Source organism: Saimiri boliviensis, chromosome 14 (assembly GCF_048565385.1).
Source record: "Saimiri boliviensis isolate mSaiBol1 chromosome 14, mSaiBol1.pri, whole genome shotgun sequence".
Taxonomy (NCBI): Eukaryota; Metazoa; Chordata; class Mammalia; order Primates; family Cebidae; genus Saimiri; species Saimiri boliviensis.
In genome coordinates this window covers 4,376,380-4,404,291 of record NC_133462.1, presented here as the reverse complement: position 1 = coordinate 4,404,291, position 27,912 = coordinate 4,376,380, and the positions used below count along the sequence as shown (strand labels likewise).

The following is a 27,912-nucleotide window of genomic DNA, read 5'->3' as shown; positions in this document are numbered from 1 at the left end:
CATTTCTCTCCTAGGTCTGGAGTGTTTCACCTCAGCATAGGTCACTGCTGAGGGTCTGAATCACGCAGGCCTTGCTGGAGAGAGCTCCTGTGCCTTCTGGAGTCTGAGAACTGGAGCTTATACCATGAGAACATTTTTATTAACGTGTGTGTGTATATATATGTGTGTTTTTCATATATATGTGAAAAACATACACACATCTATAATGATTCGGATTCTGTTTACTCTTACATTCATTAAGTAATCTACAGTTTTGAATATTTTATCTGTGTAATCTGCATTTTCTAGTATATTGGCATATTGGCACAGGCTTGCAGCCTGTGTTGTTGGTTTTTTTTGAGACGGAGTCTCACTCTGTCACCCAGGCTACAGTGCAATGGCGCAATCTTGGCTCTTGGCTCCCTGCAACTTTTGCCTCCCAGGTTCAAGCAATTCTACTGCCTCAGCCTCCTGAGTAGCTGGGATTACAGGTGCCCGTCACTGCGCCTGGTTAATTTTTGTATTTTCAGTAGAAACAGAGTTTCACCATCTTGGTGAGGGTGGCCTTGAACTCTTGACTTCATGATCCACCCACCTCGGCCTCCCAAAGTGCTGGGATTATAGGCATGAACAATTGTGCCTGGCCTGCAGCCTGTTCTGTTGTTAAGTTTTTAAAAATGTGTGTAGGATCTGTAGGGCTGTCTGCTCACTCACTCCCATATGGAAATGTGTGCCTGCTCTTTCTTTTTCTTGCTCATTGTAGCTAGAATTCATGAGTGTAATTAATGTTTTCAAGAATGAGCTTCACTGGCTTTGTTGAATTTTCAAGTTTTGTTTTTTCCTAATGAGAAACTCCTCATATTATTATTCCCTTCCTTACACCTTCATTTCGAATAATTTCTTCTTCTTCTAAATTCCGCATATGAAAGCCAAGATCATTCATTTCCTAGGTTTTTTTTTTTCTTTTCTACTTTATTCAGTTGTGGTTTTTCATCTTCCAATTTCATTGCATGGTGTGTAATATTTATATTGTGATTCAGTTTCAAGCAGATTCTGACTTCTGTTTTAGTTTTCTCAATTAACTCATTAATTATTGAGAAGTCTGTTGCTTTAACTAAAAAAAGGTAGGGATATTAGTTATTTAGACTGCAGAAATCAAGTGAGTCCCAATGTCTTCAGAATGTCCTGGTGGTCTGTGTTAGGGGTCCTGGCTGGCTGGGGTTCATTGGTATCCACTGGGGGCAGCTTACGTGCCTTCTGGAGTCCCTGAGTCTTCTGTTGAGTGTGGGGTCTGGGTCCCCCCTGGGCTAGTGGATGGCCAGAGTGGCATAGACACTGGGCTCAACTGGAGGGGCCCCTTCCTGGAATGAAGGGGGCTCAGTTGCCTCCCGTCTGAGGGTCAAGGTGTTCAGCTGGGCGTAGGTCACATCCTGGGGGGCTTCAGATGCAGCAGCCTGCAGTGGGGGGAGAGTGAGAGGGAAGGAACGTAGTGGAAGGTGGGTGAGGCCTGGGGGCCTGGAGAGGAAAGTATCTACCTGACTGTCCATCTGCCTGTCCTCTTCTGCAAGTTTGTGCTTTGTGTCCAAGAATTTCCTGGACAGTGGGGAAGCAGGGGAGGCCACTTCTCTCTTAGGTCTGGAATGTTTCACCTCAACATAGGTCTCTGCCTGGGGGTCTTCATCATATGGGCTCTGCTCAAGAGAGACAGATTGGAGGGTATCCTTGAGTCCCCCTGATCCTCTGGAGTCAGTTCTCCCAGTGTTCCCAGAGTGATCCGTTTACATCCGTTTCCTGATGGAATCTCAGGGACGCGCTAAGGCTGTGGAGGGTCCGGCTGCTCCCTCCCTGCGGTTCTGGCCTCTCCTCCTCACTCTGACCTTGCCCATTTGGCTGCAGCCTCACACCCGCCTTCCCACAAGAGCTCACTGCTGCCTCGGGGCCTTGGCACTGCTGTTTCCTCTGCCTGCAGGGGCTCGTCCATTAGAGGATGGTGTGGCCCTCTCCGTCCGGGCTTCTCAGATGACAGCTGACCAGACAGCCCTCCCCTCACCATTCAGACTGGCCCCACTCACCCGCACTCTCTGCCCTTTCCCTGGTTTATTGTCCTCACAGCACGTCGCACTCCTGGACACTGTGCGTTCATTTGCATTTTGTCTCCCACCACGAGGTGAGCTCAGGAGGGCGGGGGCGGCTTTGCTCCCTGCTGTGTCTGCAGCTCCCACGGGGAGCCCCATCCACAGTGAGCTCCTGGGAACACTCGCTGGGTGAATGAATGAAGGGGAGCCCAGGGCACCGGGGTGGTTCATTCCTCATCCTCCTGAGGCCTGGGGAGCCCTCGAACAACCAGACGGCCAAACAGAGGACGAGGAGCAGGAAGGGGACCCGGGAGGAGGCCCACGAGGTCCCAGGACACCAGGAGAGAGAGAGAGGTCACAGCAGGCAGGAGGCAGCATGCTGGACACAGAGAGTCCACCATGGACGGTGCTGAGCGCCAGGGAAGGAGGACAGAGAAGTCCTGCTGGGTTAGATCCGGCACCAGGAGGCCTTTGGTGCCCGGGACAGGGGCGGGGTCTCACCTGAGTGTCCAGCTCCACCTCGTCCTCAGGCTGTGTGTCCTTCACGGCAGCATCTGCTGGGGCAGAGCAAGGGGTTCATCTCTTGGGAAGGTTCCCTGGGACCTCTCAGCCCCGCCAGCCCCTGCCCAGCTCCCAGATGGGGCAGATGAGATCCAGGGAGGGGCTGTGATGTCCTGAGGTCCCACAGTGTGGAGTGAGATCCTGTCACCCTGAGCCTCAGACCCCTTCCAGCCTGTGCCCTTTTCCCATTGCTATGGAAACTGTGGGCCCCCATCTCCCTCCTGGCTGGGGTCACCTCCTCTTCCTCTCACTCACAGAGGGTTTCTTCCTGGGTGTCAGCAGCTGGGCTGGACCTAGGAGAGGACACGGGAGCTTTAGGAGCAGTGTGTGGGCTGGGGTGGGGGGAGTCTGGGGTCTTCGGGCAGAATTACCTCCTCTGCAGGCCTCTGCCTGTGGGTTCTGGCTCCGCAACCCCTGCAGGATGTTGGAAATCAGCCTCTCTCTGGGCTGTGTGAAGAAGGACAGAGTCTCAGCCCTGGGAACACCTGCCCTGCACACGCAGCTCGAAGGTAAGGGAGGAAACCTGGAAACACTCCTGCTTCCATGCTCCAAATGTCTCATAAGATAGAGCCCGAAGGACACTTTACATTTGTACGTGGGGACTGACATTAAGTGCTTTCTCGATTCGCCTGGTGAGAAATGCTAGAAGTTTTTCAAAGCTGCATTTTCCCAGTGCTTTGGATTCCCTCTGGCTGGTGCCCTGAGCCCACCCTTGGTTGACCCACAGGATCTTCCCCTTCTGTACTCACCAGATGTCCAGTGTTTCGCCTGACGCTGATGTCGGAGGACGAGGAAGAGGAGGAGGAGAAGGAAGAGCAGCAGGACGAAGGCCACTGAGACCCCGGTCACAACCCCTAGGTTCCTTCCCAGACCTTGAGCATGATGACATCAGGAATGGGGTGATGTCATTGAATTGAGAGCCTACTGTGTGCAGGTGACTGCTGGCCCTCTTATTCATCTCCTCCAACCTCCACAACAGTCGAGCAGCACGGAATTGACATGTCCACCCCACCCACTTTACAGACAAAAAGCAGGCTCAGAGAGGGGAGTTGCCTGCCTCAGGCCCCCCAGCTAGGCAGCTGCAGAGCAAGGAAGGGAACCCGGGAGTCTGACCTGCGGCCCTTGTTCCCTGCACCTGAGCTGAGCCCCGGAGCTGCAAGGAAAGAGCCTGACCTCCTGAACCACAGCCCTGCTCCCCTCCCCTGCCCCAGGTCAGCGTCACTGTCACTGCTGCAGGTGGGACAGGACAGGCCCCTGAGGAATCGAGTCTGGGAGGCTTCCCCAGGTGGCCTCCTCTCCCAGGAGGTCACAGCTGGGAGTCAGAGCTGAAAGGAACTTTCCCACCCCGAAGGCCTCTCTCCTTTATACTGAAGAAACTGAGGCCTAGGCAGGGGAGGGGCCTGAACTCAGCCCTGCCTCCCCTGGACCCCACCCACCTCCCGCTCAGAGACTCTGACTAACTACTGTGGGAATCTGACTCCATGGGAGTTACAAGCTGGTCCTCAGGGACTGCTGGGTCAGGATGGAGAGCTGAGGCCTGGGGCTGTCCTGCTCCCCATGTCAGTCCGGCTCCTCCTTCCCCAGGCTGGACCCCAACATCTCCCACTGCCTCGACCCCCTCCCCTCACCAGCCCAGCCTCAGAGCCCTGGGAGCCTGTGCCCCCGTCTGTCTCTGCCCAGCTCGCTGGAGGGAAGCCGTGCTGAGTCCTTGAGGGGAACAGGATCCTCTGGGAGACTCGGGACTGCCCTGGGGGACGCTGCACTCCCTCCCAGCCAAGAGGCCTTAGTCACTCACCAGATGTGGGGGTGGAACCGGTGGGTGGAGGACTGGGCTCCCTAGAGGGTCCTGGGTAAAGAGTGAGAGGAGGCGGAGGAGCTGGGTCTTGCTTGAAGCCTCCACCTCAAACCAAATTTCTCCACATTGGCCCTGTGGCCCTCCAGTCCCATCCCCCACCCGCCTCTCCTCTTCATGATGCTGGCAAAGCCACTGAGGGTGGGTGTCCCTGGGAGGGCCCCATTGTCCTCCTTCCCTCTGAGGGCTGAGGCCCCTCTGGCTGAGCCTCCTTCAGAGCCCCCCCTCCCTCCATCCCAGCCCAGAGCTCTCCTGGGGCAGGGCCTGAGCTGAGCCTTTGAGCTCAGAGAGGACAGGGTCAGGGGCCTCACCTGAGACCACGAGCTCCAGGGGCTCACTGGGGTGAGACAGCAAGTAGGGGAAGGAGCTGTGTGAGCCGTAGCACCTGTAAGTCCCCGCATGGGCTGAGGTCACAGGACTCATGGGGAATTCAGCCTGGTACTTATGAGCTTGGTACTTTGATCTCAGACGCCGGGGGTGATCGGCTGCCCCCTCCTTGGTCAGAAGGAAAGTGTCCATTGGACTCCGTGACTGACACAGCAGGGTCATGTTCTCTCCTGAGGCCACCGTGGGGCCCGGCTGCACTGAGAGGGAGGGTCTGGCAGGGATCTGTCCTGGAGAGAAGAGGATGGGTGAGGGGCTGCCCCACCTTGTTCTGAGCTGAGACCTCCCAGGCCTCTCTCTGGGACCCTCAGTCTCTGTCTCTGTTTTCTCTGAGTCTTCCCCTCCCCACCCATCCCCTGACTCTGTCTGTCTCTCCCTCCCTTGGGACCCCCCACCCCTCATCCCAGCCATTACCACCTGGGCTCCCCGGCAGGGCCTGTGCAGAGCCTGGGCCCCTGACTGAACCCGCTGGGCTCCTCACCTGCGATCAGGATGTCCAGGGGGTCACTGGGGGCCGACCACTCGGAGGAGAGGTTGTGTGCACCGTAGCATCTGTACTGGCCCCCGTGGGAGACCCTCACAGGGCTCAGGGTGAAGTTGGCCTGGGAGAGCCCAGCCTGGAGCTGCCGGCCAGGGTGCTGGAGGAGGTCACGTTCCCCCTCCTTGTACAGAGTGAACCTGTCGTAGCCAACATCAGAGCGACACTGGAGGGTCAGGCTCTCCCCAGGGGCCACGACAGGACCCGGCTGCACTGAGAGTGATGGCTTCTTAGAGACACCTGGGAAAGGTGGTCATGGTCTCCAGCAGCTGACCCTCAGGCTCCCCTCAAATCCTCCCTCTCCCTCGGCCTCACCACTGCAGATCTTCCTGTGTCTCTGGCCCAGGAGCCCTGAGCCCTCTCACCCCAACATTGTCCCACCTGGAGCTGCCCTGAGACGTGGCTCCTCCCCACCTGCCCGGAGACTCAGGGATCTCCAGGCAATGCTGTGAATTTCTAACCTGGGACCAGGAGCTCCAGGAGATCACTGGGTGAAGACCACACATAGGGAGAGTGAGAGTTATAACCATAGCACCTGTACGTCCACCTGTGACTGGGGCTCACGGGGCCCACGGAGAAGACGGCCCAGGATGACCCATGTGCATGGGGCTGGGAGTTCAGGCGTTGTGGGTGTTCATCTTCTTCCTTACACAGAGCAAACCCACCAAATGCCAGCTGTGAGCCACACTGGAGGGTCATGCTTCCTCCTGGGGTCACCACAGGGCTGGGCAGGGCTGAGAGGGTGGGTTTGCTGTAGGCTCCTAGAAGAGAAGGAGGCACCGTGTTAAGTGGGGCTCTCACCTCCCACATGATCCCCAGGGCTGGGCTGTGAGAGGGAGATGCGCCTGAGTGCAGAGCCCCTTCCTGAGGGCAGAGCCTGGGGCTGGGACCCCTGAGTGTCCTCTCACCTGTCACCACCAGCTCCAGGAGGTCACTGAACTCTGACCAGCCAATGTGGCTATAATACCGACATTGATACCGCCCTGCGTGTTCCCAGGTGATGGACTGGATGGGGAACTGGCCCTTCTTCCTACGCTCCTGTAGGATCCATGTAAGCCAAGATGCTGATATTTTTTCTTTATATAGTTGACATTCCTGGGCTTCCAGGGTCCCCTGACACCTGAGGGTCACAGGACTCCCCTGGGTGATCACAGAGCCTGGCTCAGCCCAGAGGGTGGGCTTGGGGACGGTCCCTGGCAGGAAATCAGAGGTCAGATTCTAAGTCATTTCCACCCAACCCAACAGATTCCAGCTCTCAGCCCAGGGCCCTCCAGACCCCCATCAGTCAGCCCAGAACTGCTATTCCCCTCCCCAGCTGCACGGGGGAGGCCCTTGTCCCCAGTGAGGAGGAGGACGTGGACCAGCTGGGGACAGACTCACCTGCCTGCATGTGGGTTCTGGGGCCCAGACTCAGCCCTGGAAGAGAGTTTCCTGTGAGAGATTTGCCCCTGAAGCCTGAGCAGGTCCTCCCCTCCCTGGGGTCTTTGTGAGCCCTGGGGTCTCCTCATGGACCAGAGTTTGGCTGTGGGGTGAGGTCCCTCCTAGGTTAGAATCTCCCCTCCCTCTTCAAATCTCACCTAGACAGATCAGGACCATGAGGAAGGGGGTCATGGCGTCTCCTCCCACTGCCTTGCTCTGCGGATAGATGAGCCCTCGGTGCTGGCAGGACAGAGAGACACAGGGTGTGGACACTTGGTGGCTAGGTCGTTCTTGTCATGGGGTTGTGTCATCTGCAGCCACACAGGAAGCAGAACTGCCCTCCCCAGGAGCCTGGCTCTCATTCCTTTAGGGCTGAGGTGGGGGTGGGCCCAACCCATCTGTAGACATTTCAGACTGTAATGGGGTCTTTCCTGACCCCAGCCACTGTCTGTCTGGTTTGTCCTCATCTCACTGAGAGCTGGGAGGTAGCAGCCAACAGAACTGTGCCTTCCTGTATCTACCCTTCCAGAGGAGGGTGAGCTAAGGATTCCTCTTCCTTCTCACAGCCTCCCATGAGGCCTCCCTCCCTCCTTCAGCCTATCCATCAGCACAGCATTGTGGGGTTCTTACTTTGGCAGTTGTCTCTTCAGCTCTGGAAATGCTTCAGTGAAGATGCAGGTCCATGCTGCAGGCAGACTCAGGTCAGCAGAGACACATCTCACATCTGTCTGTGCGGTCCCGGCTGAGCTGCCTGTGCATGTGAGTGCAGAAGAGAAATGCAGTGAAACAGGGGAAGAAAAGTTGACTTCTTTCCTGGCACTGGATTTTGGGTTTTCTTTCAACCAAATAGTTCCCATCCCAACTTCCCCTTTTTAAAAATGAGTCATCTCATCCTTGCAACTGGCTTGCCTATTGGGTGTCTGCAGTGAAGGGACTGGGGTTATGAAGTTTAACCTGAGAGTTTCAGGAATTTTGTACAGGGCAGGGCTTGTTTCTACACCATTAGCAAAAGGGTTAAATCTTCAGTGTTTTCTAGAAATAACCTAAGGTGCTTTAGCAGCAGCTGGGAATGATCAAGACCTCAGCTTGGATTCAGGCCTGCAGGTGAAAACGTACATCTGCCCAGCCCACAGAGCAGTCAGGGCACTTTGTCTTTCTCTCTCTCAGAACAAAGAAAGAAGTTTAGGAAACGGTTCCACCATGGAGAGACCGTGGTTCCCTCTCTTCTGTGTTTGTGGACAGGCCCTGAAATAGCTCAGCTCAGTGACCCAGGCCACACTCAGTTCTGAGCCACCTTTCCGGGTGTGCATAACACAGACACACTTTATCATTGTTTGACCAGGCATCTCTCACCCATGAGTGTGAGGTTCACAAGGGCCCTGCTATGCCAGACACAACATGGAGCTGATTCTAAGCTTGGGAGCCTGGACACTGCGTGGCAGGAGCTGCTACAGCATAACCCTCATCAGTTTTCATTCCTGAGACAGCCCTGAGAAACCCTAAGGAAGATCAGGTGTGTGAGAGAAAAAGCACCCCAGAGGAATAAAAATCGAAGAGTTCATTAGAGAAAATACAGGCAATTATAGAAATGAATTAGGAAACTATAGTGATGTGAAAAACAGTAAATTATATCAACACATTTAGAAATAATTTCATCCAGAACAAGACACAGCTAAAATGATAAATATCGCATTGGTGTAGAATATGTATTCTCTTTTTCAGAAGCCATCGCAGAAACTCTAGAGATAAAAAAAAGGAAAGAAAAGAAAATTAGTGTGCTCAGAAATAGAATGAGAAGAGTAAACAGGTATCTCTCTGTTCACAATTTCAGAATGAAGGAAAGGAGTATGTTAGTAAATACTTGCAAAGAAAATAGTTGATATTTTTACAGAAATGAAGAAAGAACATGAATTCAATGTGTGCAAATTCATCAGTGAAATGAACATGTTAACTATGGTAGAGTGAAGGGTATCTAGAATAAATAACAGTAATTTAGAGACCAATGAAACAAACAAAATTTATTCTCAAATAATGACAATCTCATGAGGACCTGATTTCCAAAGAGTATGAAGTGCTGAAAAAATGCCTATGGGTTCAGGCTCACGCTGGCTGAATGGAAGCAGGTGGTGTGTGCTGTTCTCAGAGAGGAACCTAAATGGTGAGTAAATACCAACATGTTCAGCGGATGTTCTAAGAGAGGATGCTGGGGTGCACCAGGGAACCCCAGGGACACAGAAGGCAGAGAAGAGACAAGCTCAGAGCCAGGAGAGGCTCCTAACACAAGGAAGGGGTGAGTAAGAGGCTCCCTGAAAAGGAGAAGGGGTGAGAGAGAGGCCCCCTAACATGGGGAAGGGGTGAGTGGGAGCCCCTGGCATCCAGCCCTCTGCTGTGGACTCTTACAATCCTGCTCACATGACAGTACCTGCCCTCTGGGCACACAGGTTGCCCCTAGAGTGTGCTGAGGCCCCACTGGAGCCACGTGGAATCCCATAGGCTTTTCATACCTAAGCAACCTGGCTGCAGCTGCCCCTGCCTTTCCACGGAGGGAGGAGGCCAGGCACTTCCACAAACCTGAGAATATGACAATTGGGGTACAGAGCAGCCTAGCTGAGCACCCCACAGCTCCCCATCTCTGTTGCTTCCTGCTAAATGGGGATTGCCAGCTTCAGGGACACAGTGCACCCATCCTGTCCCCACCAGAACACTGTGGCCCTGGCTGGGTGCCCTCTGAAAGCCTAATGCTCAGAGGCCCCTGACAAGCCCTATGCAGTCACTTCCACCTCTGCCTCGGCCCCTGCTGCCCCAGGCCCAGGGAGATTATGGGGAGACCTGGCACTTTTGCATGTCCCCAGAGCAAGATCAAGTGCCACTACTTCAGGAGGGGAGTGTGAGCGGGCCCTGCGCCCATACCTGCCCGTCTCCAGTGCCCCAGCCAAGGGGCCCTGCCCTCCCCAGTCACAGGCCCACAGCACAGCCGCCCGGCCCCCACCTGGACATTTCAGCCGCAGCCCCCTTCTGAGAGCCCGGTCCCCACAGGCCTGTGATCTGCCCCCAGGCTCTACCACCTGAGTGTTCTGCCTGCCCCGCCGGAGAGCTCTGCCGGTGACCTGGGGACCGGCCCAGCCCTCCTCATCACAGCCGGCACCTGAACCCTGGAACAACCGAATCCTAGTCCAGCCCCTTTAGGACTCACACACGCTGTCCAGCTGGCCACCTAGAGGCCTGTGATCCGGGGAACTGCCAGCCCTTTCCCACTCTGCTGGCACCTGACCACTCACCCCAGGGCCTGAGGTCGGGTCCCCCCAGCCAGCAACACCACAACTGACATCCGCTTGTCCAGCCAGAAAGGCAGAAGCCCCACATCCCAGCTACATGCAGCAGCAGCGTGACCACGTCAGACACAGGCAGCCGCTGAGGGGTCTGCACTGCGCTGAGTCAGGAGGTTCTACCTTGGGATAATTCCCGCAGAGAGTGGCAGGCAGGTGTTTCCCACGGCTCTCAGCCACACAGTGGCCTGGGCAGAGACAACAGTGTGTGTCTGAACTGAGACTCAAGAGTCCTGGAGCAGGCATGTGATAGAGAAACAGATAATATTCCTCCCTTCTAAGGAATGGAAATGGATGTAGGTCCTTCATCGCCCCGCCTCTCACGCCACAGAGACCTCAGGGCATTTCACCAGGAGTTGCCCCAGCCACACCAATCAGAGCTGGTGCCTATACTCATCATTGGGATATTTTTGGGCAAACCAGGGGTTCCCGCTCTGCCCAGCTGTGTTTCCTCACCCAGTGGAACAGGAAGCTCAGGGCTCCAGACACTCCACAGTCCAGCCCTTCACCTGAAACAACAGACAGCACCTCACAGGAAGCGGCAGGTCCATACCCACCTGCTTGTGCAGAGGCTGGCTCTTCCCCTTAAGCACCAGCTCCCGGCCTGCATTTGAACTGCACAGCCCAACACAAACCCTGCTGCAGCAGCGCCCAAGACTATGGAGAAAAGCCTAGAGACCCTTCCCAACGTGCTCTACAGTCACACGCCCTGCGGGGCTGGGGGAAATGTGCAGAGAAACCCCATCCCAGTGAAAATAAATCCAAAGAGAATGAGTGGCAGCCTGTCCAGATGAGAAGGAATCAGTGTGAGGATTCTGATGTGTGAAAAATCTGAATATTGTGGCACCACCAAAGGATCACATTCACTCTCTGGCAATAGACCCTGAAAAAAAAAAAAGGAAACTCCGAAAGGACAGAAAAAGAATGAGATTGAGACAAAAATATTGCAAAGAATTAATGAAATAAAAAGTTGGGCTTTTGAAAGTATATACATAATTGACAGACGGCTGACTACACTAACAAAAAAAAAGAAGGAGATTTAAATGAGCACAATCAGAAATGATAAAGACAACATTACAACAAACACCACAGAAATACAAAAGATCAGAGATGACTGTGGACACCTTTATGCACATCAACTAGAAAACCCAGAGAAAATGGATGACTTCCTAGACACATACAACTTTCCAAGATTGCACCGGCAAAAAATAGAAACCCTAAACAGATCAATAGCAAGCAATGAAAATGAATCAGTACTAAAATGTCTTTCAGCAAAAAAGCCCAGGAACAGATGGATTCATAGTCAAACTTTACCACGTGTACAAAGAAGAGCTGGTACCAATCATACTGAAGCTATTCCAAAATAATCAAGGAACTGGGATTTATTCCTAGCTCATTCTAGGAAACCAGTATCACCCTGATAGCAAAATCAGACAAGGACACAACAGAAGAATAAAACTACAGGCCAAGAAACCTGATGAACACAGATGCAAAAATCCTCAAGAAAATACTAGCAAACAGAATCTAACAGTGTATCAAAAACATAATTCATCATGATCAAGTTGTCTTTATTCCAGAATGAAAGGATGGTTCAATATATGCAAGTCAATAAAGGTGACTCATGACGTAAACCTGTACTTAGAACAAAAAGCATATGATCATAAAGTATAGGTTTACGTCATGAGTCATAAAGTCAAAACTTTATATGCAGATAAAGTATTTAATAAAGTCCAACATCCCTCAACAAACTTGGCATGAAAGAACCATACCTCAAAATAAGAGCCCTACATGAAAACCCACAGGCAACATCAAATTGAATGGGGAGAAGTGAAAACATTTTCCCAAGAGGATGAGAATGGAATCCTCCCTAGCCCCTGGAGTCTCCTACTGGACCAGGGCCTACCTGCAGGGAAGGGTCCCTCTCATGCTAGAATCTCCCATTACCCTCGTCAGATCTCAGTGAAGCAGGCCATGGCCATGGGTATGAGAGTCATGGCGTCTCCTCCTACTGGCCCTGGCTGTGCAGATGGAAGAGACCATGGTGTCCACAGAACACACAGGGCGTGGGCACCCGGAAGCCGTGTTCTCCTGCTTACAGAAGTTTCCCATCAGAATCTCCATGGGTAGTGAACTGTCCTCCGCTCTACCACAAGCCTGGCTCTTGTTTTCCCAGGGCTTGGGCTGAGACAGGCACCAGGTTTTCTGCTGATATTTCAGACAAACATGGGATCTCCCCTGATGTCCTTTCACTGTCTGCCGGACCTGTCCTCATCTCATTGAGGGCCAGTAGGTAGCTGCAAATGGACGTGGCGGTGCCTTCCTGAGTCAGTCCCTTCCAGGTGAAGGCAATGGAGGACTCCTCCTTCCCTCTCAGCATCCTCCCATGGGGTCTCCCTCCTCCTTCAGCTCATCCATAAACATATCCTTGTAGGGTCCCTACCACGGCCAGTCCTCTCAGCAGCCCTGGGGAGGCTTCAGGGAAGATGCGAATTCAGGCTGCAGGGCAGACTCAGATCAGCAGAGACCCATCTCTCATCTGTCTGTGCAGTTCCATCTGTGCTTCGTTGTCGCAATGAGCCAAAGAGGAAATATAGGGAAATAAGGGAAAGATCGTGACCCTTTTCCCAGAACTGAAGTGTGGGTTTTCTTTATGCAAAAAGTTCTCTTCACAAACTTCTCCTTAGTTGTCACCACAGCATCCACCATCTCCCTGGAAACAACATTGACCTGATTCTGCTTTCTTGGTGCCCCCATTTTCTTTCAAACACTCCTATTCTCATGTTTTGCTCCTGTGTTCAGGTTTTGGGACAATACATGGGTTTAGCACTCTGATTTGAAGGGAAATCTCATCTTCATTTAAATATTCACATATCACCTCCTGCCCGTGTGACCTTGGCCATAACCTCCCATTTCTGAGCCTCAGTTTCCTCATTTGAAGCCCATCATGAACTCCATTCATCACAGGGGAGCTGGGTCATTGGTGCCTGGGAGCTGCACGGGGCTCAGCCATGGTGATTTCCAGAGCAGGTGGAGACATACAGGGTGGGGACATAAAGGGATGCTGGTGTCCATGCTCAAGGCCTGTGACTGATGTTTCCACTCAGGAGTACCTCTTTGTTCCTACCCTTGAGAGATGTTTCTTACCATATTTCATCAAAACCCCAGTTGTCATGGTCATGTGAAGAAAATAGGAAATGAAAGCTCTTCAGAAGAAGCATTTAAAAACACAGCATTTGTCCGGAGGCTGAGAATTGCCTGAACCCAGGAGGCGGAGGTTGCAGTGAGCCGAGATTGCGCCATTGCACTCCAGCCTGGGTAACAAGGGCGAAACTCTGTCTCAAAAAAAAAAAAAAAAAAAAGAAACACACACACACACACACAAACACAGCATTTGAATCTGGTGCCATTAAGGGTTATTAGGGTAGAAGTTTCCATTACTGTGCAGAACAGGTAAGGAGCCCAGGGACCTCACAGGCAGGGAGGGGTTGGGGCTCTCAGCAACGCTGCAGCCTGTGATGGGACATCTCTGCTTACTGATCTTGGCCCATAATCACCACTGAGCCAACTCCCCATGTGTATGTGAAACAAATTCACTGCAGTGTTGTTATGTGTGGGCATCTGTACCACGTGTGAATGTGAGTTTCACGTGGATTTATTTCTTCTGGGAGCAACTTGAGCAGACACTACGCTTGGAAGCTGAGTGCCACATGTCATGAGCAGCGGGAACAACTCCCTATTTTTAGGCCGGAATTACTAGAACAGCCTTTTATGGTCACTAAGGTCACTAATGGGTGTAGCAAGTGAGTGTCCAACAAAGATAGACAACCAAGAGTTATCCTAATGATAAAAAGTGCTGATGATCAATATACACACTCATTGATAAGGATGATCATATCCAGAGAAATAGAACATAAGGAATGCATGAGACCCCTTTTCAATGAAACATGTTTACATATCTGAAAAAAATACAAGAGGAAATTGAATCTTTGAGACAAGAATATGGATTATAATTTTGAAGAATGGGCATCAGACCAATGAGTTAGAAATCCTAGAGGTAAAAATTCCAATTGAAGAAATACAATGAAAATATTTATTTCATCAAGGTCAAGATACAGCTGAAGAGACATTTAGTAAATTGGAAAACAAAATTTGAGAGAACTGTCCAGAATGTACCATGGAGAGACCAATAGTGGAAATTCACAGTACTTGGGAAAATATTGTGAGGAGGAATAACGTCATATTTATTGTACATGTCAGAAGGAAAGAAAGGAGAATGAGGTCTGGCAACAGCTCTAGAAACAGAGTTAAACATTTGAAAGAGATGAAGAAAAACTAAGACACTACGGTATATATATTTAAGAATGAAGTGCAAATCTTGACCTATCATGATAAACTGAAAAATAGGAGTAAATTAACAAATACATATACTAGATTGAATTATCTAATTTAAAACACATTTTTGTGTTTTGTGATTTTCAACTCGACATATCAAAAGAATTGCTTCTCATTGGGATGGGACTCCCAATAGAAAAAAGAAAGCCCAGGAGATGTTGAAGTACCACCTTCAAGGAATGTATTGAAAGTGAGGAATTCGATGCTCACCCAAGTTAATATGTGAAAGGTAAAAGGGTTAGCAGGGGACCAATTCCTAAGCAGAAGCATCTCAGAATAAGACGGACCTGTGAAGCTGATCAGGTCAGGCTTCCCCTGCATGAGGGCTGAGGAGGGATTGGAGGATGGATCCCTCAATCATCAGATGTGCTTTTTCTTCAGGTGTTCTGTCTTATCCTTTAATTAACATAGAAGTGTTTTCATCTACTTTGATAGAGTGTGAGGAAGAAGAAGGCATTTTCTTCAAGTTACTAGATATTACTGTTTTTATGCTCAGTGAAAGCGATTTTTAAATGATATAATCCAGTTAGAAGAAAATCCAAAATACAGAATGTGAGATGCCACAGTGATGAAAAGTGGGAAACAGGCAAGTATTTGAAAATCACACACACACACACACACACACACACGGGCACACACGTATGAGTACGTGTGCATGTACATATGAGTACTCAAGTTTAGCTACAATGGAATTAGAACCTGTCTCCCTTAAAGACAAGGATAAATGAATCCTCACTCGGAAATATATAATTGAATGAATACTTAACTAAATAGGTGAAATTATTCCAAATTATTCATTTTTTTACCCTGTCTTTAAAAGAGGAATTCATCTATTGAAGGATGAGTTAAATAGCTCAATACCCCCAATAACACCCATGAATGAAACACAATAGTACCATCTAAAGTAAAATGATAATTTCCAATCAGTAAGGGAAGAAAGGTACGCTCTTAAAATATCTATTGGAAATATTGATATCCAACAAAATGAAACATAATACAAAAAATTTTAGAAATAAAAACTAAAATTTTAGCCGGGCGCAGTGGCTCAAGCCTGTAATCCCAGCACTTTGGGAGGCCGAGGCGGGTGGATCACGAGGTCGAGAGATCGAGACCATCCTGGTCAACATGGTGAAACCCCGTCTCTACTAAAAATACAAAAAATTAGCTGGGCATGGTGGCTCGTGCCTGTAATCCCAGCTACTCAGGAGGCTGAGGCAGGAGAATTGCCTGAACCCAGGAGGCGGAGGTTGCGGTGAGCCGAGATCGCGCCATTGCACTCCAGCCTGGGTAACAAGAGTGAAACTCCGTCTCAAAAAAAAAAAAAAAAAAACAACAAACTAAAATTTTGTGTTTTAATGTAGGTAGTAAGGGCTGGGCACAAAAGGTATTTGCAGGCTGAGGCATGAGGATCACTTGAGCCCAGGAGTTCGAGACCAGCCAGGGAAACATAGTAAGACTCATCTCTATTAAAATAAAAAAAAGGAAGTATATTAAAGGTGACAAAATATATGTGAAATTTCATTCATCTAACCATAGCTTCCTAAAATATATACAACATAAAGTTATATTTATTTGGTGATTGAAACAAATACTTATGAAATCTGATAGGTTAAGAGAAAAAATTAATGAGTAAAGTATACAAGTTAATTTTCAATCTAAAGTACATATATATGGTAAAATGTTCTAGTTATATACATTATGGGATTTATATAGAAAAACAAATTCTGATATGTGTATACATGTTAATATGTATATATTTACATATGTACATAAATACTATATACACATATTATATATGCACGTAGATGTATAAAGGAATATTATAGAGTTTGTATAGAGAAAAGAATCTGCATATATTCGGATATATAGGATATCACACACTTACTCTAGGTGTTATGTATGTATTATTTACATATTACATACAAGCACACTATGTGTGTATACACAGTATTTGTAGATGATACTGTAAATACGTGTGTGTGTATATGTGTGTACATTTATGAACACATATCTCAAAGGAGGGAATGCCCATATTTAAGGCAGGCATTGCACATAAAATATTAAGTATTTAGTGGACAAAAAAGAAAAAAATTCTTTCTAAATGGCTATCTTATACATTATATTCCCAGACAATATAATAACTTAGTTTGCAGTGAATTATAAAAAGATGTGATGAAAAAACTTCAACATCGCTCAAAATATATAAAATCCTCATTGTGTATTATATATATTTGAATTTATGATGTACTAAGAAATATTTTGCTAGATGAATGTTTGTATTTTATACTGTCTGGATAATTCTTCTACTTTTCAAGGTATATGAAGCATTCCGTTTCCACGTCATGAAATAGAAACCCTGAAGAGATTGCAGTGGAACCAGCAAGGAATTTCTTGCAGAGCAAAGTAGACAGCAGTACTGGGAAAAACCACTGTATGAAACATGGAGGAAGAAGGAATTAGGGCACCCAGGTGGGGTGAAGACCCAAGTGCAGAGTGTCTCCAAGCCCCAAGAGTAGAGCAATGTGTTTAGGGCCCCGAGACTGTGGGAGGAATCTTCTCTGAGATGTGAGTCTATGGAATATGCTGTAGGAGATGCTTTTTATTAGTATAATCCAGCAAAAACCCAAGGACGAGGACCCAGTTTCATTTTAAGGAATGTGGGGACAGTATGTTTTCTTTTCATATTTATGCCCATTTCATAGTACTGGTCAGTCACATAGAAGGCAGAGGTCAGCATGTTCACAGGATTCGTACCTGAGAGTCATGAGACATACGTGGGATCCATCCGTCTGAGCCTAGAGGCCTCAGTGACTTACCAGGTGTGGGGGTGGGACCGGTGGGTGGGGGACTGGGACCCCCAGGGGTCCTGGAAATTAGCACAGAAAGGGAGTGAGGAACTGGATCTATCCTGGAGTCCTCACCTCCACTTAAAGCTCTCCCCTCCATCTACCTGGTGGCCTTTCCAAGACCCTCCCTCTTCCTACCTAGCACCAATCTGGATTCCAGGCTGAATGGAGTGCAGTGGCACTATCTAGGATCACTGCAACCTCAGCCTCCCAGGTTCCAGTGATTCTCCTGCCCCAGCCTCCTGAATAGCTAGGATTACAGGCACCCGCCAGCATGCCCGGCTAATTTTTGTATTTTTAGTAGAGACAGGGTTTCACCATGTTGGCCACGATGGCCTCGATCTCTTGACCTCATGATCCACCTGTCTCAGCTTCCCAAAGTGCTTGGATTACAGGCATAAGACACTGTGCCCAACCATAAATGCTTTTTAGAAAACTTTTTGTTGTTGTTCAGAAAGCCAGTTTAGGGTACAACTGCAGGCTTTTCCATCAAACACCTCTGTTTTCATTCCCAGTGACCATATTTCCGGAGAAACTACAGAGGAAAAGTTACAAGTGGTAGGGCATCATCTGGACTTAAATTTTCCAAACATGAATCTGATTTTTGCCCATGCATTTAATTATCAAAAAGCAAATGTCATGTCATGAGCTGAAAAGATAGTCCCAGTAATACACATCAGAAAATGCAGTAGTTAGAAATAATGAAAGACGTTATTACCTGAAAGTGGAGTAGATCCAAACCCACCGTATGGGTAAAGCCTCACATCATAGGGAAGAAAAAGGAGGGGAGGGGAAGTCAAGGAGAGTTGACAGTGAGGAGGAAAACACCACAATTTAGTGGAGGAAGCATCTTCTACAGACACCCAGACATCGTCCTGCACCTGATCCATGCTTCTTCCCCTTGACATTCTCAGCAGACACATCCCCAATTGCTGCCCCAGACTTTCAGAACCTCCTGGGACCATCAGATCTGTTCCTGAGGCTCCACCACTCGGAAGGGTGCACTGTCTCTGCTGTTCACCTCCTGGCTGCATCTTGGGGGCTTTTAAGCCTGTGCTGAGCCTCAAATAGCAGAATCCCGAGGACCACCAGGATGAAGCCAGCCACGCCCATGCGGATGAGATTCTCCACTGTGTAATCCTGGAGGTGTGAGGCTGGGGATGGTAGACAAAGAGGTCAGGGCAGACTGAAATTACCTAGGACCCCAGGATGTCCACCCAGGGCACCCACCTCCCCTTGACAGGACCCGACCCGTAACTGAAAGCATCTCCTCACTCACCAGTCTTGGAATCTGACTTTTTTTGTGGTGGGTTGAGGGTCTCAGCTGCTCCTAAGAATTGAAGAACAAGGATGCTGGTGAGAAGCTGAAGAGCCCTTCACCGGGGTTCTGCATTCTTACCTTCCTCTGTCTCTTGTGTTGTGACTTTATGTGGGTCCTTAGTGAACACAATCTGTGCTCTGGCAGGCCTTCCCTGGTACCTCATTGGGTTCTTCAGCTTCTCTGTGCTCTGGGAATTAAGATCTTGTGTCTGAGTCATTTTGGAACAAAGTTTCCTTGAGCCCAAGAGCTCAAGATTAGTGAGAAGAATCATCTCCCAACTAGAAAGAATTGAGTTCTTAAGTGCTGTCTTAGATGTGCAATCGTGTGCAACAAGAACACAGCAAATTCGCCCAGAGATAGAAATCTCCATTTTTCAGTGGAGGAGGACCCAGTTTCTGTGGATGAGGAGCTGGTCCTCAGCCGCTATTGAAAGTCAGGAGCACGAGGGCTGAGGGCTACGACCGCCCCTGCTTCGTGCTGCCTCAGCCAGCTCCCCTGCGGTTTCCCCATCCATCTAATGTCTCAACAAATTCTTCATATAGTTAAGAACACCTACAGTGTGATATAGTTAAATACAAAAATGTATTTTTTTTCCTAAATGATAATGAGTGGGATAGAAAAACATCATTTCTGCTTTTCTGAAGTATGAACCTAGATTGGAAGGTGAAAAGCAAATATTTAAAAACATACCCGAGGCCGGGTGTGGTGGCTCACGCCTGTAATCCTAGTACTTTGGGAAGCTGAGGCGGGCAAATTACCTGAGGTCAGGAGCTTGAGACCAGCCTTACCATATGTAGAAACCCCATCTCTACTAAAAATACAAAATTAGCCGGCATGATGGTGCATGCCTGTAATCCCAGCTACTTGGGAGGCTGAGTCAGGAGAATCACTTGAATCCAGGAGGTGGAGGTTGTGGTGAACCAAGATCATACCATGGCACTCCAGCCTGGGCAACAAGAGTGAAACTCCATCGAAAAAAAACCAAAAAACAAAAAAACCAGACCCGAACTTAAAGTAAAATAAAAACAAGTAAATATCAAAAAGACATAACCAATGAAAAAATATTAAGCATAGGAATGAATGAAATATTAAGCATTCCTATGCTTAATACCTATATGTGTATGTCTGTATAGGTACATAACACATATATTCATATAAAATATATGTGATTAACATGGTTTGCATTTGTGTCCCTCCCAAATCTCATGTTGACTTGTAATCCCCATAGGAGGGGCCCAATGGGAGGTGACTGGATCGTGGGAGCGGACTTCCCCCTTGCTGCTCTTGTGATAGTGATCCCTCACGAGATCTTGTTATTTAAAGTGGGTAGCACCTCCCCCTTCTCTCTCTTCCTCCTATTCCAGCCATATAAGATGCGTCTGCTTCCCCACCGCCTTCTGTCACGATGGAAAGCTTCCCGAGGCCTCTCCAGCCACGTTTCCTGTATGGCCTGCGGAATCGTGAGTCAGTGAACCCTCATTGCTTTATAAATTACCCGGTCTCAGGTAGTTCTTTCTATCAGTGTGAGAACAGACTAATATAATCATTATACATGCATTTGGATATATGGCTTTAGAGATTTGTTTTAAAAAATATTTATTTAACTACATATATATTCATATTTGAGATGAGAAAGACAGGCTTACAATTTGGAAATATAAAAGTGAAATTTCTAATTTTTTATGGCTGATATAAACTTCATGAGTAAATCAGAAGAGATAAATTGAAAAGCAACTAAAAGGGACAGAATCTGTAGTAAGTTCATGTGAAATAAATTAATACAGACAAAAAAATAGCTTTGTGATGGATTCTTAACTCTTTTTCATATAAAATGCAAAGAAATCAAGAACTCTACTTAAATATTGTTACCAATAAAGTATTGTATTATTGTTACCAATAAATATTGTAACCAATAAAGTGGTTGAGCAATTCTCAAATGTACATATGAAGGTACACAATTAGTCTAAATAAAACTTCAAAACATTTCCAAAATTCACTAATAACTTCAATTTAAAAAATCTTAAAAAGCAATATAGAGAGACCTTGTCTCCAAAAAATTTTTAAAAAAATATATACATAAGGCCGGGCGCGGTGGCTCACGCCTGTAATCCCAGCACTTTGGGAGGCCAAGGTGGGTGGATCGCAAGGTCAAGAGATCAAGACCATCCTGGTCAACATGGTGAAACCCCGTCTCTACTAAAAATACAAAAAATTAGCTGGGCATGGTGGCGCGTGCCTGTAATCCCAGCTACTCGGGAGGCTGAGGCAGGAGAATTGCCTTAACCCAGGAGGCGGAGGTTGCGGTGAGCCGAGATTGCACCATTGCACTCCAACCTGGGTAACGAGAGTGAAACTCCGTCAAAAAAAAAAAATATGTATATATATATACACATATATATACATTTTTTGTATATACATATATATTGTATATATATACATATATTTTATATATATATACAAAAAATATATATTTTTACATATACAAAATATATACATATATATATATATATATATATATTTTTTTTTTTTTTTGAGATAGAGTTTCGCTCTTGTTACCCAGGCTGGAGTGCAATGGCACGATCTCGGCTCACCGCAACCTCCGCCTCCTGAGTTCAGGCAATTCTCCTGCCTCAGCCTCCCCAGTAGCTGGGATTACAGGCACACACCACCATGCCCAGCTAATTTTTTGTATTTTTAGTAGAGATGGGGTTTCACCATGTTGTCCAGGATGGTCTCGATCTCTTGACCTCATGATCCACCCGCCTTGGCCTCCCAAAGTGCTGGGATTACAGGCTTGAGCCACTGCGTCCGGCCTACTTCTTGTTGTTGTTTTATGAAACAGAGTTTCGCTCTTGTTACCCAGGCTGGAGTGCAATGACATGATCTCGGCTCACCGCAACCTCAGCCTCCTGGGTTCAGGCAATTCTCCTGCCTCAGCCTCCTGAGTAGCTGGGATTACAGGCACGTGCCACCAGGCCCAGCTAATTTTTTGTATTTTTTTTTTTAGTAGAGACAGGGTTTCACCATGTTGACCAGGATGGTCTCGATCTCTTGACCTCGTGATCCACCTGCCTCAGCCTCCCAAAGTGCTGGGATTACAGGAACAAATTTTTTTAAAAAAATTAGCCAGATGTGGTGGTGCACACCCGCAGTTCCAGCTACTAGGGAAACTGAGGCAGGAGGATTGCTTGAGCCCGGGAGTTTTAGGTTGCAGTGAGCTATGATCCTGCTACTGTGGTTCAGCCTGGGCAACAGAGTGAGACCCCATCTCTAAAAATAAAATATAATAAGTTAAATTATAAATTAAAATGAAAATACAAGCGCTAAAAGATTTAATGTTAACAAGAAGTGACTTTCTGTTTAAATGGATGTATACATTTAATGTATCTCTTTTTTTTACTTAGTTTATTAAACTAACATTTAATGTATCTCAATAAAAATTGGAGAATTCTTATTTTAAAATCATATATCCATATATTTTAAATTAAACTGATACACATAAGTATGGCTTTTAAAGTTTCAGGAAAAGAATAGCAACAGACAAATGTGCACAGAAAACACAGAACAGAAATGAATGACATGCAAGACCTGCTGTGAATAATTCCCTAACTTATCCAGGGGGCAGGTGCACAGTCCCTCCTTAGTCTCAGGGGTGCCCTGAGTCTAGAGGCCATCAGGGGCCCAAGCAGTACCCAGTACTCTCTAAAGGAGCACATCTGGGGTGGACTCCACCCTCACCACAGTGAGATCCGACCGAGGCCTGAGCAGCCTCCCCTCCGTCATGAGAGGGCCTAGGAACCCCACAAGTGTGGGTGAGGGGCTCCATCCCCAGGGGCTCTTGGAAATGAAAAATGAGAGCTTCTAAGGGAGTGTCCATCTGTTCTCTATCCAACTTGCCCACCTCTCTTCTTCCTCCATCAGCCCCAGCATCTTCCCCTTGTCCAAGTCAGGCCTGGACCCCAAATCCTGCTCAGGTAGGGAAGGACCTGGTTCTCCACCCATCATCAGTGCTCCCTCCTTCCTGCCTGGTCCCAGGAAACCTCCCTCCCCTCTGACCACCATGGAGGGAACACCTGCCCCATCCTTGAAGCCTCAGGGAGCCATGTGGACCACACCCTTACTGTCCACCCTCCCCTCCGCTCCTCTGGGGAACAGACCCCTTTCCCGAATATTGGAGATAAGATTGAGACAAGTGTAGAATATTACACTGGGTCAGAGTAACTGTGTTTTCATCTCCCATGGGGTCAGGACCTGCTGGTGAGGGGCTGGGACACCCAGACATCGAATCTGAGGTGGAGACATCAGGAGGGGAGTGCGTGGGGCTTCCGTCCTATGCCCTCAGTCTAATCTCATCTCCTCTGAGGTTCACCCCATGTCCTCCCAGCCCTCCCTGCTCTTTACCCTACTGAGATTTCAGGGCTGGAAGCCAGTGGGTGGAAGGTCCCCATCTATTTCCACCCTCTCATGGGCTGGACCCTCCCCTGCGGATCCTCTCCCTTCACTCCCCTCACTCCTTAGGGTCCTGAGCTCTCCTGGGGCAGGGCCTGAGCTGAGCCTTTGAGGTCAGAGAGGACAGGGTCAGGGGCCTCACCTGAGACAACGAGCTCCAGGGGGTCACTGGGGTGAGACAGCAGGTAGGAGTTGGAGCTGTGTGACCCATAGCACTTGTAGGTCCCTGCGTGGGTTGAAGTCACAGGAATGGGGAATTCAGCCAGGTACTGTTGAGCTCTGTAAGTGAATCTTAGACGCAGCAGGGGATGGGCTGTCCCTTCCTTGGTCAGAAGGAAACTGAACATTGGGCTCCGTGACTGACACAGCAGGGTTACATTCTCTCCTGAGGCCACCGTGGGGTCCAGCTGCACTGAGAGGGAGGGTCTGTCAGGGATCTGTCCTGGAGAGAAGAGGATGGGTGAGGGGCTGCCCCACCTTGTTCTGAGCTGAGACCTCCCAGGCCTCTCTCTGGGACCCTCAGTCTCTGTTTTCTCTGAGTCTCCCCCTCCCCACTCATCCCCTGTCTCTGTCTGTCTCTCCCTCCCTTGGGACCCCCACTCCTCATCCCGGCCATCACCACCTGGGCTCCCCGGCAGGGCCTGTGCAGAGCCTGGGCCCCTGACTGAACCCACTGGGCTCCTCACCTGCGATCAGGATGTCCAGGGGGTCACTGGGGGCCGACCACTCGGAGGAGAGGTTGTGTGCACCGTAGCATCTGTACTGGCCCCCATGGGAGACCCTCACAGGGCTCAGGGTGAAGTTGGCCTGGGAGAGCCCAGCCCGGGACTGCTCTCCAGGGCGCTGGGGGAGGCCATTGCCTCCCACCTTGTACAGAGCATATCTGATGTACCCGACATCAGAGCCACATTGGAGGGTCAGGTTCTCTCCAGGGGCCACGACAGGGCTCTGCAGGGTCAGGAGGGAGGGCTTCCTAGACACGCCTGGAGGGAAAGAGGAGCCAGGACTCAGAGGGCTGGTTCCTCCCACAGCCCTTCCTTCCGTAGTCTTCCTCACTAGGGTTTCCAGTGTCCTCGTTTTTCCTCACTCTGTAGCTGTGTCCCCAGGGGCCCGTCTTTCCCTTATCTTTTCTTCTTGAGTGGGACTAGCCTGAGGGCAGGACTGCTAACAGCTCCCCCGGTGCCCTGACGTTGTATAAGGAAAGGCCGTGGCGTGCTCACCTGACACCAGGAGCTGCAGGGGGTCACTGGGTTCCGACCACACGTAGGGGGTATTGTTTTGATAGCCGTAGCATCTGAATGTACCCCTGTGGCCGAAGATCAGGGGGCCCATGGGGAACAGGGCCTGGAACCTTCCATGGTTGTGTTGGTGTGAGTCCAGGGTCCAGGAGAGCCTGTGGGCTCCTTCCTCAATCAGAGTGAACATGTCCAGTCCCAGCCGAGAGGCACATCGGAGGGTCACGTTCACTCCTGAGGTCACCACGGGGCTCGGCAGGGCTGAAAGGGTGGGCCTGCTGTAGCCTTTAGGAGGAAAAAACAGCAGCGTTGTTAAATGGGGCTCACATCTCCCACCCTCTCCCTCAGGGCTGGGCTGTGAGAGGGAGACGCCCCCGAGAGCTGACCCCTTTCTCAAGGGCAGAGCCTGAGGCTGGGACCCCCGAGTGTCCATCCTCTCACCTGTCACCACCAGCTCCAGGGGGTCGCTGGGCTCTGACCAGCCTGCAGGGCTCTGATAGTAACAGTGATATCGCCCTGCATGTTTCCACTGCATGGCTGGGATGGAGAATTTGACCTTGTTTTCAGAATCCAGTGTTTTTAATATAGTCCTTGACATTGAACTTCCATCTTTATCCAGACGGTACTCCTGGGCCTCCTGGGTGCCCTGACACCAGAGGGTCACGGGCTTATTCCAGGTGCTCACAGGACCTGGCTCAGCCCATAAGATGGGTTGGAGTAGGTTCTCTGGGAGGAAATCACAGGTTAGGCCCCAAGATGTCTCCACCCCTCAGATCCCAGCTCTCAGCCCCAGAACCCTCCAGACATCCCCAGTAGTCAGCCCTGAGCTGCTCTTCTCCAGCCCCACCTGCCTACAAGTGACTCCTTGTCCCCAGTGAGGAGGTGGGACCTGGGACAGCTGGGGACAGGCTCACCTGCCTGCACCTGGGTCCTGGGGTCCAGACTCAGCCCTGGAAGAGAGTTCCCTGTGAGAGATTTGCCCCTGAAGCCTGGGCAGGTCTTCTTTCCTAGAGCCCCTGGGGTGTCCTAATTGACCAGGGTCTGGCTATGGATTGGGGTCTTCCCTAGACTAGGGTCTAGGTGATCACAGGACCTGGCTGGGCCCACAACATGGGTTGGAGTAAGTTCTCTGGGAGGAAATCACAGGTTAGGCCCCAAGATGTCCCCACCCCTCAGATCCTAGCTCTCAGCCCCGGATCCCTCCAGACATCCTCATCAGTCAGCTTTTCTCTATCCCCAGCTGCCCAGGGGTGGCCCCTTGTCCCCAGATAGGAGGAGGAGCCTGGGACAGCTGGGGACAGACTGATCTGCCTGCATGTGGGTCCTGGGGCCCAAACTCAGCCCTGGAAGAGAGTTCCCGGTGAGAGATTTGTCCCCAAAGCCAGAGCAGATCTTCTTTGCTTGAGCCCCTGGGGTATCCTAATTGACCAGGGTCTGGCTATGGACTGGGGTCTCTCCTAGACTAGGGTCTCTCCTCCCCCTCTTAAGATCTCACCAAAGCAGAGCAGGGTTGTGAGGATGGGAGTCATGGCATCTCCTCCTTCTGGCCCCGGCTGTGCAGGTGGATGTGACCGTGGTGCCCACAGGACAGACAGACACATGGTGTGGGGCACTCGGGGGCTGGGTCCTCCCCATCACGAGGCCATCCCATCAGCAGCCCCACAGAAAGAGGAACTGCACCCCCCCCACCACCCAGGAGCTTGGCTCTCATTTCCCAGGGCTTGTTCTGAGGGTAAGCACCAGGCTCTCTGCAGGTATTTCAGACAGAAATGGGAATTCACAAGGGGGTCATTAAGAAGGATGTTTTTGGCCAGGCAGGATGGTTCACGCCTGTAATCCTAGCGTTTTGGGAGGCCAAGGCCGGCAGATCACAAGGTCAGGAATTCGAGATCAGCCTGACCAACATGATGAAACCCCATCTCTAGTAAAACTACAAAAATTAGCTGGGCATAGTGGCAGGTACCTGTAATCCCAGGTACTTGGGAGGCTGAGGCAGGACAATCGCTTCAAACCGGGAGGCGCAGGTTGCAGTGAACCAAGATCACCTCATTGTGCTCCAGCCTGAGCAACAAGAGTGAAATTTCATCGCAAAAAACAAACAAACAAAAAGGACGTTTCCACCTCTGTGGGGGACAGAAAAGGAAGTCCAGGTTCCTGACAGGTAGGGAGGAACCAGGGCTCCAGGTGAAGGTGGGAAGCTGTGCCCCCAATCTTCCATGTTTGTACATGGGCACTCCCACATCTCTGCTTGCTGGTGAGAGCCCATGAGGGGCAGAAAGAGGAATTGCCCCTCCCCAGGAGCCTGGCTCTCATTTCCCCAGGGCTTGTTCTGGGAGTGAGCCCCAGGCTCTCTGGAGCTATTACAGACAGAAATGGGGTCTCCCCTCACCTTAGCTACTGTCCTGTCCTCATCTCACCAAGGGCCAGGATGTGCCAGCAAATAGACCCGCTGCCTTCCTGAGTCACCCCCTTCCAGGTGAGAGGGATTGACAGCTCCTCCTTCCCTCTCAGAGCCTCCCCATAGAGAAGGTTCCATCTCCCCTGTGTGTGTGTGCGTGTGAAAAACAGTCTGTGGTATTGTCACACCTGGACATCTTCCCACGTGTGACTGGGAGGTCACACTGGACTCTGCCTTGCCAGCTACAGCCTTGAGGAGATGCCAAGTTTGGAAGAGTTGATTTCCCTAGACAGAAGCAGCTGCCACAATCCCCTCTGGACAGGGCTGATTTCTGAGTCACGTCTGAGAAATGTTCTTTGTAAGATCAAGTGCATGGGGGAAGATGGGGACAGCATGCAGCATATTTGAGAAGAGATAGCCAACTAAAAATTATGTAGGCAGATGATGTTGTGGTGAAAAGTAGTAGGTTTAATTAACGCACTTAAAAATCAATTCTATGGCCAGGCACGATGGCTCATGCCTGTACTCTCAGCACTTTGGAAAGCCCAGGCAGGTAGATCACCTGAGGTTCAGAAGTTTGGGACCAGCTTGGCGAACAGGGTGAAACCCTGTCTCTATACTAAAAATGCAAAAATTAGCCTTATTTTTGAACTCCTTTAAACATTACCAAACATATCAATGTCTGCTCTTTGCATTATTTTTTAAGTATTAACATCTTTCCAGTTCCTGCATTAAGTTAAATAAAAACTTGTATACATTTTATCCTTGTAGAACAGTAATTTTTTTTACCTTTTTGGGAAAAAAAAAAACTTTACCAAAATATATTTAAGATGAAGAATGCTGGGCCGGGCGTGGTGGCTCATGCCTGTAATCCTAGCACTTTGGGAGGCCGAGGTGGGCGGATCACCTGAAGTCAGGAGTTTGAAACCATCCTGATTAACATGGAGAAACCCCATCTCTACTAAAAATACAAAAAACTTAGCTGGGCATGGTGGTAGGTGCCTGTAATCAATCCCAACTACTCAGGAGGCTGAGGCAGGAGAATCACTTGAACCCGGGAGGCAGAGGTGGCAGTGAGCGGAGATCAGACCACTGCACTCCAGCCTGGGTGACAGAGCGAGACTCCATCTCAAAAAT

General features: G+C 49.6%; 1 protein-coding gene across 15 annotated transcripts; it reads right to left on the bottom strand.

Moving 5' to 3' along the window:
• Window positions 1–203: 203 nt before the first annotated feature.
• Window positions 204–25,989, bottom strand: LOC104650264 (leukocyte immunoglobulin-like receptor subfamily A member 4). 15 transcript variants are annotated; one of them, XM_074385978.1, is made up of 14 exons: window positions 7,439–18,336; window positions 6,967–7,048; window positions 6,770–6,805; window positions 6,298–6,582; window positions 5,851–6,150; window positions 5,333–5,629; window positions 4,779–5,081; window positions 4,411–4,515; window positions 3,365–3,487; window positions 2,987–3,062; window positions 2,871–2,908; window positions 2,556–2,608; window positions 1,515–1,670; window positions 204–1,433 (listed from the first exon to the last, which is right to left on the bottom strand). In XM_074385978.1, exons 2-14 carry the CDS (start codon window positions 6,998–7,000, stop codon window positions 1,287–1,289), a joined length of 1,953 nt encoding a protein of 650 aa, XP_074242079.1. In that variant the 5' UTR covers window positions 7,001–7,048; window positions 7,439–18,336; the 3' UTR covers window positions 204–1,286. The 15 variants fall into 15 exon arrangements, 14 of the variants coding, with proteins under 14 accessions (XP_074242079.1, XP_074242073.1, XP_074242071.1 ...); XM_074385972.1 differs by having other exon boundaries at window positions 204–1,670; window positions 7,439–7,559; window positions 10,591–18,336; XM_074385970.1 differs by having other exon boundaries at window positions 204–1,670; window positions 7,439–7,559; window positions 12,038–18,336.
• Window positions 25,990–27,912: the final 1,923 nt, after the last annotated feature.